Below are 18,415 nucleotides of genomic sequence, written 5' to 3' on the forward strand. Positions count from 1 at the left end.
GCAAATAGTGAATATTTGACTTCTTCCTTTCTAGTTTGTAGCCTCTTGATATCCTTTTGTTGTCTTATTGTTCCAGCTAGAACTTTGAGTACTATATTAAATAGATTTAGAGAGTATGGAGAGTCTTGTTCCTGATTTTAGTAGAATCTCTTATGTAGCAGTCTTGCACTGAACTTGTAACAATGGTCACACCCAACAGGGAAGCAGAAAGAGGGAAGCTTGAGGCATGGCTTTGCTTGGCACACTCCTTATGGTGGGTTCATTGATCTGGTAAGAAGAGCAGGGAAATACTCCCACATTTCTTTGTATTTGTCTGTGTAATTGTTCTCCAATAAACACCCATTTATCATTTATCTTGGGTCTAGTGAAATAGTTACATACTCACCTTCACTTGGCGTCCAACCTGCTAGCATGGGTCCTCACAACTGCCCCATGTGGCTGGTTGAAAAGCCCATGGCTTTTATATATTGCTCCATCCACTGAGTTTTCAGTTTCTGAGGCCTGTCTTGGCTGGGCTCTTTCTGTGGTGTGGATTTGCAGGCATGCATCTTTGGAAAGTATCCCAAAGCTTTGAGTTGCAGTGGTTTTGCTTTCTGCTCATATTTGCTCACCAGGCTGCAAGGTTCTATGTGAGCCAATAATTTCTCAAATCTCCATGTTCCAGGGATCTACTTAAGGTACAATTAACTACCCCACAGCAGTGGCAGATAATATTAACATACAGAAGGTAAAAAACCTTTTATTTTCTAATATGGATGGAATTTTGGAATAGGTTTATGACCTACGTTGAAAATATTTATTATTCATGGTGGCCATTAACTTGATAATCCATATAATATCCTTAAAGAAATGGTCTGACAATAGAGCAAATAATGAGGAACGTATAGAAATCATACAACCTTTTACAAACTGGTAATGTTGTTTAGGAAAAGGGATTCATACCACTGAAAACACTTTACAGACTAATAATGAGAGCTTAGAAAAAAAGGATTCATGACATTTAAAAAAATCAATGGCGATTCTGCAAATAATGCAAAATATTAAACATACAACTGGCCTGCTAACAGAAAAATTTAGTTCCATAGCTGATGATCAGATAAACAGAATGCAAAAAGTGGAACATAAAATTGAAATATTAACGGAAAAAATTTTGTTTTATGTCTGAGACTAATGACAAGCTAGCAGGCAGAACATTGTTTTGGAAAAGCAATCTACATGCCATTCAGATAATCTCTAAGGATGACAATATTAAATCTCCAGAATCATATAAAAAAAAGAGAGTGAGAACATGAAACTGACTAATTTAATGAAATCCTTAAGAGTTTATATTGTCCAGGAAATTCAAACACTCAGAGAAACAATGATGAATAGATTACATGCCATAGAAAACCTTAAAATTCATACACCAGAAGCAGAGATACAAAGAATAAAAATGAAAGGGATTTAACATTACCAGTACCTTTCAGAGTCAGAGATGACTTATCAAAGGTCTAAATTCCATCCCTATGGTTTGCCCTGTTACTATTACTGAACAAACAGCAACTAAAATACATCCTTAAGGTTTATTTAATGTCTGTTGAAGCCAATATATATATATATATATATATATATATATATATATATATATATATATATATATGAAGGAATAAGGTTATCCAAAAAGTCAAGTTCAAAGCAGTAGGTTAGAAGAGATGCTTTTAAAATTGTAAAACACAAAAAGCTTTAAAAATTATTATTAAGGGCACTTAACATCATCTTCTTTCCTTTAGTTTTGACCAAGGGCATTTTGGGCTTTTTTCCTCTTTACTTGTCACCATTTGACTGTCTTCTCCTGCCTCTTTTATGTTCAGATTGTACTGACACTGGTGGTGAGCCCTTCCTCATACACGGACAAAGCTTCTGAGTTTGTTCAGGAAGCCAGCACTGTGCAGGCCACTGTGGGGAAGCAAGACACAGATGATGTCAGCATTCCCATCTCCCACATCGATGGTAGGTTCTGTGCCAAGAACTCCTGTATGAAAGACAAGCCTCATGCTGTCCTGTGTATGGAGAAATTACCTGCTGGGCATTTCTGTTGTGTTATCTACTGTGTACTGCCACATTTAAGCTCTTTATGGATCTCACAGAAACCTCATAACAGCTCTAAGGTACTGCTGTCCTCCTCTAGTATGTAGTTAAAGACGTGGAGGCAGAGAGGCTGAGTCTCTTTGGCTCTCAGTTACTCCTAGCCACTTCAGGATTTGAACCTAGATGCCCAAGTGCTGGTCTGTACTGTGGCCCTCTCTGATCCGAACGCCTGGGGTAATGATCCTGGGCTCTAATTACTGCCTTAGCTGGGTACCTGTCTGTACTTTGCCAAATGCCATAGGAACTGCAGGAAGTGTCTTCCTCTGCCAGGCCCTAGGAAGTATTTTCCCCTGAGGGGAGTCTGAACACTTTTGTTTTTCTCTTTTGTAAGTATTCTGTTGCCTCTTTCTGTCTTAGGCTGTTTATAGTGGGACCCTGTGGTGGCTCCTTCATCAGCTAGCCTCCTCTCTTACATCTCAGATGTGCTGGACATGGTAGATGTCCTGGTGGAAGGCAGCGAGGGCCTGGATGAGGACATCGGGTTAAATGAAGACATGGTTCTGCTCACCTTCCCCTTCAGTGCTCTGGTCCCTGCAGCTCTGGAAGCCAGGAATAAGCTTCTCCTTGGGACAGAAAGTAAAGCAGGTACCTGTGCATAGTCAGGGTGTCTACGGAGGTTGGGATCGGGATACCAGGGCCTAAAAGTATAAAGGGCCAACAGTCAGATTCCCCAGAGTGATGGACCCTCAGCCTGGGCTCAGAGCCCAGGCATGGGTGTGCAGGTGACATGGCTGCCTCGTAGCAGTCTTCGAAGGGTGACTCTGGAAGACTGTGTTTACACGGCTCCACAGAGCCTGACACTGCCCTGAGGTTTTTCTCAGGGCTACTCAGTCCTGCTTTCGGGATAGGGATGAATCTTGGCTGTTTGTTGAGATTCTCAAGTATCTTAGACCTGAGAGCATGCACAGACTATAAGAGTCTGGAGTACCCAGACTTTACCATAACACATGAGCCCCCAGGGCAGTGGGTTGAGAGTAAACGTCTGTTTCCAGACCTTGTCATACACTAGCACAGGTCAGGTGGCTCTTCTGGTGGTTGTCTTCCAGGAAGTGACCCATGGACATAGGCTGTCTCATAGCCGTGGTGTCTAGGGTCACTGGGGAAGGCGACGCTGCCCATCCCAGAGTACCTGATAAAGTGGGGAGCGCTGCTCCTGGAGAGGGACTGGTGGCGTGTGTCCCTACCGTACCTATTGGAAAGACCTGTGTGTCAAGGCAGGGGACAACACAGGAGAGTCACCGGCAAGTCCTGGCCCGGGTAGCTTTGGTCTAGCTGTACATATATCTGGATCTCCACTTGCAGGCCTGAGGACCTGATATCAGACCATGTGCTCTCTCTATATTGAACTAGAGCCAGGGACACTGCAGGAGCCTGTACCTTCCCATGTGGGCATCTGACCCTTCATGGAGCTGGCATTCAGCTTTCCTGAGTCTGATGTGTATGTGGAAGGGGGTTGTGTCAGTGTGTCATAGAAGGAGTCTACTCCCTGACCCTGCCCGCCAATTCCTTTGCAGGGGAAAGCATCCTGGCATATCTGATTACCGTGCTGACTGACCTCCTCCATACCCAGAGAGACCCCCTAGCTCTGTGTCTTCTGCTCCAGTCTTATGACAAGTTTCAGCCTGCCAGCTTTCTCTGCTGTCATCAGCTTGCCAGGTTTCACAGATACTACATACAGCCTGTGGATCCCTGAGCAGGCTCAGGAGGTCTTGGTGAGCTGTACTTACTGGTCCTCCCAGAGTTCCTTCCTGACGCTATAGCTAGATGTGCAGCGGTGTGGTTCAGATGCTGTACAGTTCCCAGAGTGAGAGCATAGCCTTCCCATCACCTCTGCTTAAGAGGTGTGCCAGCCATCCTGCTCTGCTGACCTGAGTGTGTAGCTCTCTAAGGATGCTAACTGGCTCATCACTGTTCAGTTTAGGACAAGAAGTGGCCTCTTCCCCTTTCCCTTACCAAGTGAGGTGGAGTGCCTGTCTTCACTGTCTTCTACAGACCGTAGTGTGCTAGTCTAGCAGACCTGCCCCTCAGTAACCCCATGAGCTCCACACTAAAACTGGAGAGTAACTGGAGTGATGAGGAGGATTCTTGCTGTGATGCTCTGTGTCTAAACTGTCTTGGGCACAAAGTGGGTTTGTGTGGATTCTCTCCATTTCAACTGTGCTTAAGAGCACAGTTCACCCAGGGACTTGGTCTTGTGACAGTAGCCATGTTGATGGTGTGCCATGCATATTTAAGCCACTTGGTCCCCTACTTCTGAGAGGTGCTCAAGGCTCTGATGGCCCTTTGTACACACATTTGGAACCTGCAGTGTGGAAACTCCCACCAGCAGTTAGAGGTGGGGCAGGATTCGATCAGGTTCCAGACAGCACTGCCATCGTCCTCTGCATATGAATGGTCCCCACAGGCAGCAGGCAGTTGAGGTCAGTGCCGCTCCTCCTGTGGGCTGTGTTGGTGACCACCCTCTGTTGAGTGGATTGCAGCTGGATTCACACTTCGTGGTGCATATTGAAACCTGGTCACTAGGCCCTGACTGTAATGCGACCCAGCTAGCAGGTATGGGCTGGGATCTTGAGAGTCAGCCTTTGTCACAGTCCCAAGGAATGCCTCTGCTGTGCTGGACCTCAGACCATGCTTTGAGAACCACTGAACATCTGTACACAGCTGCTTTTACCTGAGGGAAGGCAAAGTGTTCTAAGTCCTGTGCGTGGATTGAGATTACAGCTCGGTGGTTGTACGTGAATAATTCCTGTTTAGACCAGGACTGCTCTGAATCCTTCTTTTCCTTCTACCCATTTTCCAGGCCTTTTGACAAGATACTCAGGGTAGGCAGGTTGCTTGAAGCTGGACTTTGCTCTGAGTGGTTCTTTCCTGGCTGGCTCCTCACTAAAGGTCTGTCATTCTGCATGCTAGGTGCTGGGCACTCTGTTGTCAAGCGCGCTAGGTTGACGTCAGGCTGTTAGTGTTGGGGTGGGGTTTCCTTGAAGGCGGTGCCATGCTATACCAAATGTTTAGTGAAATGCCCTTCATTACACTTTACCCAGCTGTCACCGGTGTGTGCAGCCTTTTGCTTCTGAGGTGATTTCTTTCCCATTCTGTGCCTTTTGATCCCTCAGCCACTGCAGGTGCCCAGCAGCTCTGTACCCCATGTTTCCCCGTCATCATCTCGCTTCTTCACCTTGCTGCAAACATCCATCGTATGAGAGCTGCACTCTTGGGGACAGGAGCATTCAGACACATCTGCTAGCTGCTGTCCGGCGTCTAACTCTGCAGCAGGTGCTGCGCGCAGCCACACAGGTGCTGCTGTATCTCAAGAGCACTGTGGAAAACTTCAACCAGGTCAGTGCCTCTCCCCCTCCCTCCTTCTCTTTCTCCACCTCCCTCTTCTCTCCCTCGCCTCTTCCTCCCTCCCCCTCCTCCTCTTCCCCACCTCCCCCTCCTCCCTCTCTCCTCCCTGCCTGAGTCTTGCCTTATTGGCCTGCTCCTCCAGTCTCCTGCTGATTCCATTGGGCCCGGCAGTCAGGACTCTGCTGGCTTATCAGCCCTTCTTTGTCTGAGCATCATGTGCCTCTTACAGCTGGACAAAAGTGTGGGCCCAACCCTCCTGCAGCTCCTCCTGGATCTTCTTAAGCACCTGGTTGTCCACGCAGAACAGCTGGATGCCCAGAACCAGCAGAAAGTGGAGGCCGCCGGTGCAGAGTCTGATCTGTTTTTGGACATGGAGTCTGTTGCTTCACTCAAGTTGGCTGCTGACAAGGTATTGCCACCACAGCCTCTTATCCTTTTTCCCACTGTTTGTGGCACTGGCCATCCATTTCTGAGTTTAAAAGTGTGTTCACTATAGGAGGCTAGAGAAATGTAGAAACCTGGCTAAGACGATGTGACCCCTGCCCAGCAGTGACCGCTTAGTGTGGGTTCTGTCTTTCCAGTGACTCCTTTGTCCTCTTGTCAGTCCTCAGCTCTTATTTGGACCCTGAGCCCTTGTGGGGGTCAGGGTGAGGGACAAGTAGCTGTGTTCTATGCTGCCTGGGGCTTCTGGAGCCCGTGCATGAGGCAGGGTGCTGCCAGCTTGCCTGAGAGGCATCAGCCCTTGGGGCTGAGATAGAGCAGATTCCCAGGGCGCTCCCTGCTGTTCCCTGAGAACACAGGACACTTGCAGGGAGCTGTGGCCTCCCAGCACCCTGTGTTACACATAAAGTATGCCCCTGCCCTTGTTTTACAGACAATAGAGGAGTTGCTGGTGGCCGTCCTTAAACATCCCACACTGGAGAGTTGGTTTCTAGCCCTGGAACGGAAAGCCTTGCCTCCACACACGCTCAGCCCCACCCTTGCGAAGCTCCTAGCAGCCCGCTTGAGTGCAGGTGTCCTTCAGCTGCTGGTGACATGCTCCCCAATTCTCCATAAACTGGGTCAGTTGGGCCTCCTGGCAAAGTACTCAGAAGCCGTCACCCAAAGTGTGTTGAGAGAGCTGTGCACCAGGACTGTGAGTTCTTCGACAGCACCCAAGACCCTGCCTCAGCTGGAGGCCCTGCGGGAGCTGCATCCCTACATGGAAAGTGTCCAGATCCGAGAGGTCACCCTGGCCCTGCTGGGACTGCCAGAGGCCCAGTTGCTGACCCAGCAAGCCCCACAGTCCCCAGGGAAGGAGAGACAACTGAGCAGTCTGGGGAAGACCCTGGTAGAACAGTTGACAAGCAGCCCCCATGATAGGCTGCAGAGCAGTGAGCTCCTCTGATGGGCCGAGTATGTCCGAGGCCTGGGGGCTCTGCTCCCCTCTCTGGCCGAGCATGAGCTGGACACTGTATTTCTTCAGACTCTGCAGAGAGACCCTGTGCTGGCCACTGTGGTCCCAACTGATGTCCTTGAGTACTGCCTGGTCCGACGGACAAAGGCATCCCTGGGTATTGCCAGCCTGCTTTTGCAACACAGCAGCACCCACCTACTGAAGTTTGAGCTGTGGTGTGGGCAGCCTGGTGTGGGGCTCTTGCAGGAGCACCTGGATGACTTCCTCCTGCTTATCCATGTATATCTCCAGCACAGGACTCAAGGAGGCTTCACGAGGCCAGCAGGAGGTACGGAAAGAACCGGCTTTGGACAGCCTGGAGTTTCTGCTGGGAAGACAGAATGGCTTGTTATCCTAAACCCTGTCAGTTCTGGGGCATGGCACAGTTCTGCTCCTCCTTACTGTGATCTCTTTAGGTGGAACATCTCAATATCCTGTCTTAAGTTGTAGCTCCAGGTGCCTATCCATTCCTAGTTACAAAAGCAGGATAGGGTGGGCAGTAGTTGGGGCTGGTCTGGCTGTTTGCGATTGAGCCAAAGTAACTGAGGGCTAAGCCATCCTGTGTCCCATTATACTGTCCTTTTCCTCTGGGAAGTGCTTAGTGAGTTCATACTGAGTCTCAGCAGTGTGAGTCCAGTTCTCCTCATGCTAAGCCTCAAGCCAGTCCCCAATCACCTCCAACTTAACCATTTATAAGCATAAAAGTGATTCTGTTATTGCTGTGTATTGTGAGTGACAGATGCTTCCTAAAGGGAGATTTCCCACAGGCAGCTGCTTCTCCATAGGTGCCCTGCGCTGTGCACAGTAACCTCTGCTTTGTGTCTGTCTAGTGCGCTCTGCTGTCACTCCTGTCTTGAAGGCGCTATGGAGGTAAGTGTGACACAGGCTTGTTCATGTTGATGGTCTCTGCAAACATGAGCCACATCTGGAGGCGATGGCCCAGCTCATTCCATTTGCAAGAACCAAAGACCTGCATGCTGTCATGGACCATTTACCCACCTTGCTTCCAACTCTGCATAGTCACAAGAGGTATGCAAGCCAAGGCCTTTGGGTGGCTTTCCCTTGCTAGTGTCGCTCTGCTCTTTGGTTTGCATCAAGAATGGAGAGTGCCTGTCTTCCTGCTGTGCTAGTAGATGCCACCACAGTTCTGACTAGAGCAGCCTTAGGGCTGGAGAAATGCATCTCTGCATGTGGGTGGCTGGGGCTGATGCCCTGAGAGCGGTATTCTACCAGAGTGACTTCCCTCACAGTTGTTTTGCAGTGTCTAACTTGGGTGAGGTGGTCAGGTTTCTGGTCTCCAGAGGGTAGAGAAGACAGTGCCACTACATGCTGTCATAGAACAGTCTCCCAGAGAAAGCACCAGGCCCTGTGTGTCACTAGTACAGAGGTCGGGAGAGACCCTAGTTAAGAATGAATCTGGAGAAGACTCGTTGCAACAAACATTTGCTAGTAAAGCTGATTAGACACAAGGGTGTGTGTGACACACTGCTCCTGTTGCCACCAGGATGAGGGAAGAGGTAATTGAGGCAGGAGAGGGGAAGAAAAGGGGTCGTTTTTTGTGTGTTTGGGTTGTTTTCTTCTTGTTTTTGTTTGTTTAGTTGTTTTCATGTTTTAAAAAATTTTCTTTTAGAGGCACTGAGGGGGTTGGTAAGAAAAGGATATGGGGGGGTAGGAAATGAGTGGAATTAGGGTGCATGGTGTCAGATTCCCAAAGAATCAATAAAGAAACTATGTCTAAAAAAAAAGATAGTAACTTCCAACCCAGTAAAAATCCTATACCTAGAGGAACTATGTCTCAGGCACGCACGTGCAGAATTAGTGTGGAGAGACTGTTCTTTCTCTGGTGAGCTGGTGTGTTGACCCCACTGACAGAGTGGGTAGTGTGGGCTCTGTGCCGTGCAGGCAGCCCTTCGCAGTGTAACGCTGCCACCTGGTCTCCTGCTGCAGTTGGATCGTGGCTGACTATGTCTCAGCAGCCTTGGCAGAGTCCGCAGAAGAGCTGGGTGCCTGGAGGAAGACCCTCCTGGGGTCCTGTGTGCAGTGGCTGGTTGTGTCCTTCAGTGCCAGGGAGCCAGGGGATGAAAGCACCCAGGAGCAAGAGAAGCCAATGCTGCTCCGTGTAAGCAAGTTGTTGGTAAGTGTCCCTCCTAGAGGTAGACCCTGGTTATGTGCTGAGGGGACACTGAGCCAGACAAGCCAGGTTCAAAGTTCCGTTTCTAGCTGTATGCTTAGAAATGAAGGGAGTGATGTCTAGGGACAGAGTGGGTGGAAAGGCACTGAGTTTGTCAGCCATCTTTTACCAGGAGTGGATGTTGGATTTTATCAGATTTTATATATATATATATATATATATATGTATGTATGTATGTATATATATATATATATACATATATATATATATATAAAGAAACTTTACAAGCTGTATTTTCTGACTTCATTTGTTTTATCATAGATTGGTGAATGTAAAGTAACAGGAACCCAAACAAGGCATGATTTGAGCATGTACCCTTGAGTCTCTCTGCTCTTGGTTAAATGATTCTTTACAGATAGGGCAGTGAGAAGTGAGATTTGACTGCTCAGTAGTAACCCATGTATGGTGTCTATCGCTCTTTCCACCAATCCCATGGAAATTTAGATCTACTGGTTTGTGATCATAAATCTTCAGCAGTGCAGAGCTGTAGTGTAGCCGAGTGGTAGAGTGCTGGATGAGCACCTGTAGGTCCCCACATTCCATCCACAGAATCCTGCCACCAGCACCAGGGAAACCCTGTTCCGCCATGTTAGGTGAATGAATATCCTAGAGACGTTTATCTCTGCATGCATGCAATTGAGATAAAACTGAATTTTCAGTGTTAGAAACTCCCCCAAGACATACCCAGGGGCTTTTGTCTTCCAGATCATTCTAGATCCTGTCAAGCTCAGCACTGACCACCATAGTCCCTTGTACATTTGCTCAGTTATACCCAGGTGGATTACTGAAAGAGCAGTTGTTGGGGCAAAGAGACAGGATTTAAGCATGTGATGAGTCAGAGAAGTCCTCAGTGCAGGGCCCAGTGCCCTGGGAGTTTGCTCACAGTCTTCAGCCCTGAGGGCCCCACACATGGCTGGCCTTGGTGGAGGCTGTGACTTGAGTGAACTAAGGACTCAAGGCCAGCATTGAGCCTCATGTCCCACAGACCTCTTCCCTTTGTACACTGTTCCTGGGTTGGGTGAGAGTATTTCCCACTAGTTCCTCAATAAAAGGCTAATTGCAAATCTACCAGTGCTGTGTAAAAAGGTAGGGAAGGAAACATAACAAGGTCACTTGGGAAATGTCCCTTTGAATGTTTGGTGTTCGTGGGTATGCTAATAAAATGTCAGTACTACTTTTTAAAAAACACAGGGTTGTAGCTCAGTGGCCTGAGCCCTTGCTCAGCATGCACAAAATCCTGGGTTCCATCACCAGCACTGAATAAAACCGTGCTAACTCATACCTGTAATCCTAGCACTCAGGAAGTAGAGGCAGGATGGTTAGAAGTTCAAAGTTAGTTCAAGGCTGGCTGCATGAGACCCTGTCTTAGACAAAGCCCTGTGTGGTTTGGGGGCTTTGATTATATTTGCTGTAAATCCAGAATCTGCATGTTGGCCTTTGTTGAAAGATCATTGTCCTGTCTCTGCCCACTGGTGTCGGCAGGAATGGCAATAGGTGGCTGGAGTAGCTGAGGGCTAGACTGATGGACTCAGTAGGCTGTTTCGCAGGGCTTTCCCTGATCCTGATTCAGGGAGTTAGAACTGGAGCTGGGTCACCTGTTCCCTGAAGACTGCACGCTGGTGTGCTCTGCTCACTGATAGGTTTCATGTGCGTATTGCTTGCTTTTTCCCAGCATGCACTTAAAGACGTTGACCCTGGTGACTGGCAGCAGTTTGTGAAGACCGGACTCAGGTAAGTTGATTTGATCTTCTAGGTGCTACTTACAAAGGTGTGGAGTGTTCCAGCCGCACACGTCTTGTCTTGTCAGCTTGTCATTAGAGTACCAGTCACAGCACAGCTGTCAGCCTTGTCTGTAAAGGAGAAAAACATTCCAGAACACAAAAGTGGAAAAGACCCGAGATTGCATATCTGTAATGCAGCACTTGGGAGGAGTTTTGCAGTCATCCTGAGCTACACAGCAGGTTCAAGACCAGACTGGGCTTCATGAGACTTTATCTCAAGAAAAGAAACCAGGCTGTTGAGATGGGTCAGTGGATAAAGGTGCTTGCTGCCAAGCCAGACAATCTGAGTTTGATACTGGCCCAGGACCCACTTGTCGGACCTCCAAATGCATGCTGGGACATGTACACACTCACACTCAGTGAGTGTCGGTTTTCTCTGTTACTCTTAATCAATCCCCGTCTTTCCCTTCCGCCCCACCTCATGGTTATCTTCCAAGGCTCTGCTCAGCGTGTGGTTTTTTCATTTTATACCACTGAGCTGTAGCCATCAGCTCCTTTATGTGGCAAAGTATGTTCCAAGTTCAGAGTGTTATTACATGTGTTTGATATTTTGAACTTTCATATCATGTTTTTTTTTTACTCGTGTTTCTAATTTAAAACATAAAGATGTACAATCCCATCTCTATATTGTACAGTGGGTCCCTGCTGGTGGACTCTACCTATTCTCTGCACCCTCCCCTTCTTTGTGGCCCCTGCAGTGACTCCCATGTCAGTGGGTGCATATTGGTACTCATTTTACTAGAGAGCTGGTGGGGGGCCTGCGGACTGTTACATCCTAGTGACTTTGAATGTCCCTAGGTGAGCAAAGTTGAGAGACTTTTCCTAGCGGGAATGCAGGAGAGTTAATGTGACCTCCCTCACATTTGCTCTAGTCAGAGAATCATGAAATGATGTATGGTACCTATAATCTTCATTTCCTGATCATTTGTGATATAATGCCAGAGGAAATGTCATGCAGAAGAAAGACATAAAGAATGTTTCCAGGTTAAATACTGCCATCAATCAATATTTCTTATTTCTTCTTTGTATGTATAAATATATGTACGTATGTATGTGTGTGTGAATGTATGTATGTAGGTATGAATGTTTGTATGTGTGAATATATGTATGAATGTGTGTGAATGTTTGTATGTATGCATGTATATATGTGAATATATGTATGAATGTGTGTGTGAATGTTTGTATGTATATATGTATGTAGGTATGAATGTTTGTGTGTATGTATGTGTGTGAATGTATGTATGTGTGAATGTTTGTATGTATGCATGTATGTGTGTAGGTATGAATGTTTGTATGTGTGAATGTATGTATGTATGAATCTGTGTATGTATGTATGAGTGTATGTATGTATGTAATGAGTGCTCTGTCTGCTCTGTTTGCCAGAGGAGGGCATTAGATTCCATTATATGTGGTTGTGAGCCACCATGTCGGCGCTGGGAATTAAACCCAGGTGCTCCGGAAGAGCAGCCAGTGCTCTTAACCACTGAGCCATCTCTCCACTCTCCGGCCAGCCCCCTCATTGTCATTATTTTTGTCTCCTCCTCTCTCTCTCTTCCCCATCCTCCCTCTCTCTTTCTCCCTCCCTCTTTTGAGACTGAGTATATAGCCGAAGCTCCCTCCAACCCTGAAGCCTATTCGAAAGTGCTAGGATTACAGGTGCATATCTGTAACCACACCTCTGTTTCAAAGCTTTCCGTCAGTGTGTCTGGGGGAACTGGTACAGCATGGACCTTCCTGTTCCCTTCCTGACAAGTACAGGGACTCCTAATTTGACATAGAGAGGGCTACAAGAGTTCTTCATAGATCTTTCCCTTTAGTGGGGTTTGAAGGGATTTTACATACAGCTTGGTGTAGTTCAAATGGCTAAAGGAACAAGGGAGGCTGACCTAGTAGAGTCCACTGAATTGTGCTCAGTTCTGCCTGCTGACTTGACTAAACAGAAAGTTCTTTTTGATGTCTGTGCCACAGAGAAAATTGAGCCACATGCCACATAAAATGGCTTGATCAAAGATCACCTTATATGTGATGGTGATCCCACATGTGATTATGTAGCTCTCTTAGTCTCTTTCTGGCCATTCTGTGATGTCTGTATCATGACAGAATCTCCTCATGATGTAGGTTAGTGATCCCTGTTGTTGTGTGATGTTTTACTCTTTTAGCTCTTTTTGGGGCCCACCATCTCCCAGATAAATCCTACATGGGGTCATATTCTTACTTAGGAATGCCCGGCCTTATCTTGGCTTGCTTCTTGTCAGCTTTTTTATGTTTAAATTATTCTGTTTACCTTTCCCCTCTGGGCTTTTATCTTTTTTGCTTTTGTATATCTTACTTTTTTTCTTACTCCGTGTCTGGCTGGGTGGCTGGGTGGCTGGGTGGCTGGGTGGCTGGGTGGCTGGGTGGCTGGGTGGCTGGGTGGCTGGGTGGCTAGGTGGCTGGGTGGCTGGGTGGCTGGGTGGCTGGGTGGCTGGGTGGCTGGGTGGCTGGGTGGCTGGGTGGCTGGGTATCTGGCCCCAGACATCCTTTTCCCCTTGCTCATTGTTCTCTCGTTCATTGCTTCTCATCTTCCTTGGTTCTTCTTTTATTTGTCCTCTGTGCCTTACAGCCCCGCCTACCCTTGCTCCTGTCTCTCTATTGGCTGTTCAGCTTCTTGTTAGACCATCAGGGTTTTAGACAAAGAATCTCAGTTTCACAGAGTTAAACAAATGTAGCATAAACAAAAGTCACATATCTTAAAATACTATTCTACCACACCTGTCACGGTAGACAGACAGGCCTGTGACTAAACAAATCTGAAGTCATGTCACTGAAAGAACCAGGTGATGAATGGATACACAGTCACTGTAAAATTCTGTCTTCGTACTTCTGACATTCTAAGAACAAATGTTGTTTCTTAAAAAATAAACTTCCCTTCATGGCACTTTTTCCCTTTGCTTGTCCTTCCAGATTTCAGTACCAGGACCTCACCTTTTTGAAGACTCTGCTTGATGCCATGGAGCTCCTGTATAGTCCAGAAAGCTCCGTACACATGAAACTTGTCCAGCTCCCTGTGTTGCACATGATGCTCACACAGCACTCTCTGTTTCTGCCAACCATGCTGACATCTGAAGAAGTGGGCAATGTGGACAGCCACGGAAAAGGTGACCCACACTGCCCTCCCAGCTCATGGCAGCTGTTGTCTCAGTTTCTTCCTGCTAGCCACGCACTGCTTGTTTTCAGGGTCTGTATCAGATCCAGGGTCCAGACATGCACCTCGGTCTTCTCAGTCATAAGTGACACAGAAGTTGCCACTTGCTTTGAGTCTTTGTCTGGTTTAGAGTGGTTCTGTGGAGGCCCATGTGGGCCTGTCATAAGTTGGCGTTAAAGTGTGGGAATCAGGACAAGTTGGGAAGGATGGGAAATTGAGTATGGACATTTGCCCTGAGAGGAATGGGTTAACCTCGTGAATCTCGTAGGGAGGATTGAATGACAGCAGGAAGGGCTAGAACTTCCTTGGGGTAGTCCACTGTTCTTTTCCACTCTGTCTCCAACTTAGTCAGCTTGGACTTCATGCTCACAAGTCCTCAGAGCAGTGTAACCTGCAGTGTCAGAGCTGTCTGAATGTCCCTGTCCACTCAAAGCAACACTGCACACAGCAGAGGCAAAGCCATCACCCCCAGACCATCAGGCATCAGCACAGGACGTGTCTATCTACACAGTTAGCTTAACGACAGAAAATGTTAGATGCAATTGGTTCATGAGAGTAAAAGGGAGTGTAAATGCTGGCAAGTATGGTGGTCTACCTGGGGTGGTATGCTTAGGTTTTAAAATCCTAGGCTTGGAAAGGGGTGTGTCGATCCTGAGCCCAAGCCCTGTGAGGCTGTGGAGATGGTGATTCTGGAGGTGTTATTACAGGAATGCAAAAGTGGGACCCTGGGGAAGAGGATGGGTGGGAGGCCCACAGGGCACCCTCACTCAGAAAGGACAGGGCCAGCATCCAGGGCCCACTGTAGTGCAGCTCCTTACTGTCCTGAGAAAGTCCCCCTGGTGATCATGCCCCTTGTTTGTTGCAGAAGCCCTGGTGGACCTGATGTACTCAGTGGTGAAGTTGTGCCCTTCCGTCTGTGAGAACAGCCACTTTGCTGTGCTACTTGGGACCTACAGTGCCACCCTCAGTGTCTTGGGTGAGGAGGACCTGATGGCCAGGCTGTCAGCCAGGCTGGTGGGGTGGACTCTCTTGTGCATTTGAAGGGCCCGGTGTCCTAAAAGTGGCTTTGTTTGCCTTCTAGACCAAAAGATTTTACTTCTCCTTCGGGCATATGAACAGAACCACCTCAGTCTCATCAGCTTCAGGTGATTGCTAGCTTGCCAGGTAGTCATGAACAAAGGACAGTGAGACATTAGGCCCAGGGGTGAAGCCCCTTCTCCAGGAGCTCTAGATTCGAGACTTCTCATTCCTTGTCATTATTGTTTTAAACTATTATTAATATTTTTATTCCTTATTTTGTATAAGTGTAGGCATATGTGTAGCATGTTCTTGCCACAGTGCACACTTTTGGGAGGTCAAGTACAAAGCCTCCATGTAAATGTTGGCAGGAACCAACCAGACCCACCCATAGTACTTGCCATGACTCTGGGCCTCTGTGGGCAGCTGCAGGAGATTACCGGGCTGCACAGAGTGGGTTCTCCTGACAGGGCTGACTAAAGACTTAAACAGCAGTCCTGATGAGTTGGTCCTTCCTGTGGGCAGCCAGAGGTCAGGATCCTATCGCTGCTGCTACAGCTTGGTTTGGAGCCAGACCCCGTCACATAGGACCCCTGCTCTGCTACTCACCAGCCGGCAAGTGAATGGCCACACAACTTCCCCAGCCCTTTCAGTACCTCTCCCCCATTGCACAGGAAATGCCATGTAGGCTGTAGGATCCTTGCACAGATTAAGTGAAATAATGCGTGCAGAAGGCTCGGTCTAGCCAGATACTCTAGGAGTAGAGCAGTGTGGTAGTGTATGGGTGGGGACTTCTGCTGCTGTCACCTGCTGTCCTGCACCCTCAGCAACCCCATCACCATGCCAATTTCAGAAGCTGTCGTGAGGAATACAAAGTGCTTACCCAGAGTGGCATTTGGCATGAGCTACGGTCTGGATGTTGGGGTTGCGGTCATCATTCTGTTCCTGGTGGGTCCTGTGACCAGTCTGTATTTCTCTCTGGCTCTAGGGTTCTGCTATGGGGCCCAGCAGCTATTGAACATCACAAGACATGCCAAAGCCTAGGAAAGTCACTGTGGCAGCAGCCAAGGGTTGGGGACATCCTCTGCCTGCTGGACCCTGACCGTACGATGCGAACCATCCTGCACTTCCCACAGCACCGGAGGCTGCTGCCCACTGAGGTGTGCTGTTGCCCTTCTGCCCCCTGCCACCCCCCTTTGTTCAGGGGTACAGACTGGACCCCCAGTGTCCATACTGAGGCTGGGTCACACTGTTTTATTTATTACGCCCCACAAGCTTCTCTTGAAACAAGTGTCAAGGATCACATTATCATGTGAAAACTGCTTTTTTATTGAACTGCTTATATGCTCGGACAGTGGGGTCACCATTCAGATGATCACATCCATGTGCATGTTGTCGGCTTGTGCTATTTCAGGACTCAGGGGAGCCACTGATGTTTAAAGATAATACTGTGAGAGTGGACCTCGACAGTCTCTATGACCCCTGCTTTCTCCTCCATCTCTGGGAATTGACCAGACCAGGTGAGTGCCAGCCTTCTGCAGTCACATTGCTACCAATTGTTGTTATAGCTCCCCAGGTTAGTCTCAGTCAAAAAAAAACCATTCTTTTAGGGTTTTGTTTGTTTTGATTATGTGGCTGGGTTCTTCAGCACCAAATCTGGGCCCATGGGGCACAGTCTGCCTTGTCATTCCTTGGGTCTAGAGCCCTGCATGGCTCTTTTTCTCCCTTTTAGTCATGATAGGCTTTGGTTTGTTGATTAGTCCTTATTATCACGCATAGGATGTTTAGCACACCTGGAGGTCAGAGGACAGCACTAAGGATGAGTCCCAGTCATACAACTCTGGTTGCCAGGCTTCGCTTCAGTCATCTTGCTTGCTCATGGGTTTATTTAATGTTATGTTCAATGTCCTTAGCTATACTTAATTAAAAGAACAAGGGATAGTTAGTATTGTTCCTTTTTCCCAGAATTGAGAATTTAGTTATTTTTAGTGTTGGATAATGCATTCAAATTTTAAAGTTTAGATGATAGAAAATTAAAACTTTAAGGCACACAGTAAATAATTTCTGCATTTGACTTATAGGCATGGCTTCCTTTTTATTTAAAAAGTTTTATGGTTTGTTTTTCATGCACGTGCATGTATATGTGTGTGCACACGCTCGCATGTATTGCGTGTTGTGCATGCCGGAAGGGGCCCGAGCAGTCTGCTTCCACCATAGTCATGTGTCATGCTTGCATTGTCCTAAGTCAGGCCTGGGATTCTTCTGTCTTACAGCTTCACTTTCAGCCCTTGTGTAGAGCGGAAACCTGTTTTTGACCTTACAACCTCTCCTCTTTGAGTGCTTGGCCAAGAAGCGGTCCGCCAAAGCTGTTAGCAGTGGCAGTGACAGATGCCTTTTCCATAGCAGCTCCTGTACTAGCAGGATGCAGCTGCAGGCTGCCAAGGCAGCAGTGCCCAGCGAAGCAGCCCTGTGCACTCTGCTCTCTGAAGGACCTTTGACAGTTCACGGCTGAGGATGTCACATACAGAGACTGGGCACACTTCCTGGTGCTCCTGGAGCAGAACCACAATCCATTAACATCGGCTACACTTGGGGGCTTTGGTGTTAGTCGTGGACATGTCCTGATGTTACAGGTGGTTTTAGAAGGCCAAATTACTGTTGAGAAGGTTCCTAAAACAGAACAGCATTTGTAGCCGCTTAAATAGTCTGTTATATTTTCAGCACCCAAGAGCAGTCCTTTTCCACAAGTACAAAGCCAAGACCGTAGAGAGCAGAGAAAGTCACAACAGGAAATTGATTCTTCCTCATGGACACATGGGAGATTCGTTTGTCTGAGAACATCAGTAGTTACTAAAATAATACCAGCCATCAGATTCAAGCTTTTCTCATTGAGTGAAAATTAAATGTTTAGACTGTTCTCTCTCAAACATATTCTATTCATGAATATTTGTTATGTAGCTGTCTCTTAAATACATTTGTTGTCCAAAGTTAATTTTATCTACAGTTTGATGCTTTTATAAAGCTTTTTAGTTCTCTTTCCACATCAGAGCTCACCAGTTGTTAAAAAAACTCTAAAATTGAGTCTGTAAGCCACTGAACAGTCATCTGACCATTCTTTCCCAGCCTGTGCTTTAACTCGTGGGTTCTCAGGGGAGCGTGTCCTTAACAACATGAGAGCTGATTTTAATCTCATCGCTTGTCTCTTTTAGTTGGAGTGTGTTCACCATGTATACTTCAGATCTTGAAACCAGGTACCCTCATAGATGCTGGTGGAGGGGACAGACAGAAAAGAGGCTCTGGGAGTCGGGCCCCTGGGTGTCTTCTCTGCAGAGTGC

At 47.4% G+C, this 18,415-nt stretch overlaps 1 protein-coding gene across 1 annotated transcript in view; it reads left to right on the plus strand.

The window, feature by feature from the left end:
• LOC127214509 (nucleolar pre-ribosomal-associated protein 1-like) overlaps positions 1–18,415 on the plus strand; it is a 68,763-nt gene that overhangs the window by 40,688 nt on the left and 9,660 nt on the right. The window contains 17 exon segments of the mRNA XM_051174907.1: positions 1,851–1,989; positions 2,548–2,712; positions 3,642–3,796; positions 3,798–3,839; positions 5,241–5,315; positions 5,317–5,463; positions 5,702–5,881; positions 6,347–7,196; positions 7,738–7,936; positions 8,855–9,041; positions 10,771–10,829; positions 13,823–14,016; positions 14,929–15,039; positions 15,145–15,208; positions 16,069–16,240; positions 16,495–16,600; positions 18,290–18,331. Coding sequence (XP_051030864.1) covers positions 1,851–1,989; positions 2,548–2,712; positions 3,642–3,796; positions 3,798–3,839; positions 5,241–5,315; positions 5,317–5,463; positions 5,702–5,881; positions 6,347–7,196; positions 7,738–7,936; positions 8,855–9,041; positions 10,771–10,829; positions 13,823–14,016; positions 14,929–15,039; positions 15,145–15,208; positions 16,069–16,240; positions 16,495–16,600; positions 18,290–18,331 — 2,887 coding nt within the window.

This window comes from Phodopus roborovskii, unplaced genomic scaffold, assembly GCF_943737965.1.
Source record: "Phodopus roborovskii unplaced genomic scaffold, PHOROB, whole genome shotgun sequence".
Classification (NCBI taxonomy): Eukaryota; Metazoa; Chordata; class Mammalia; order Rodentia; family Cricetidae; genus Phodopus; species Phodopus roborovskii.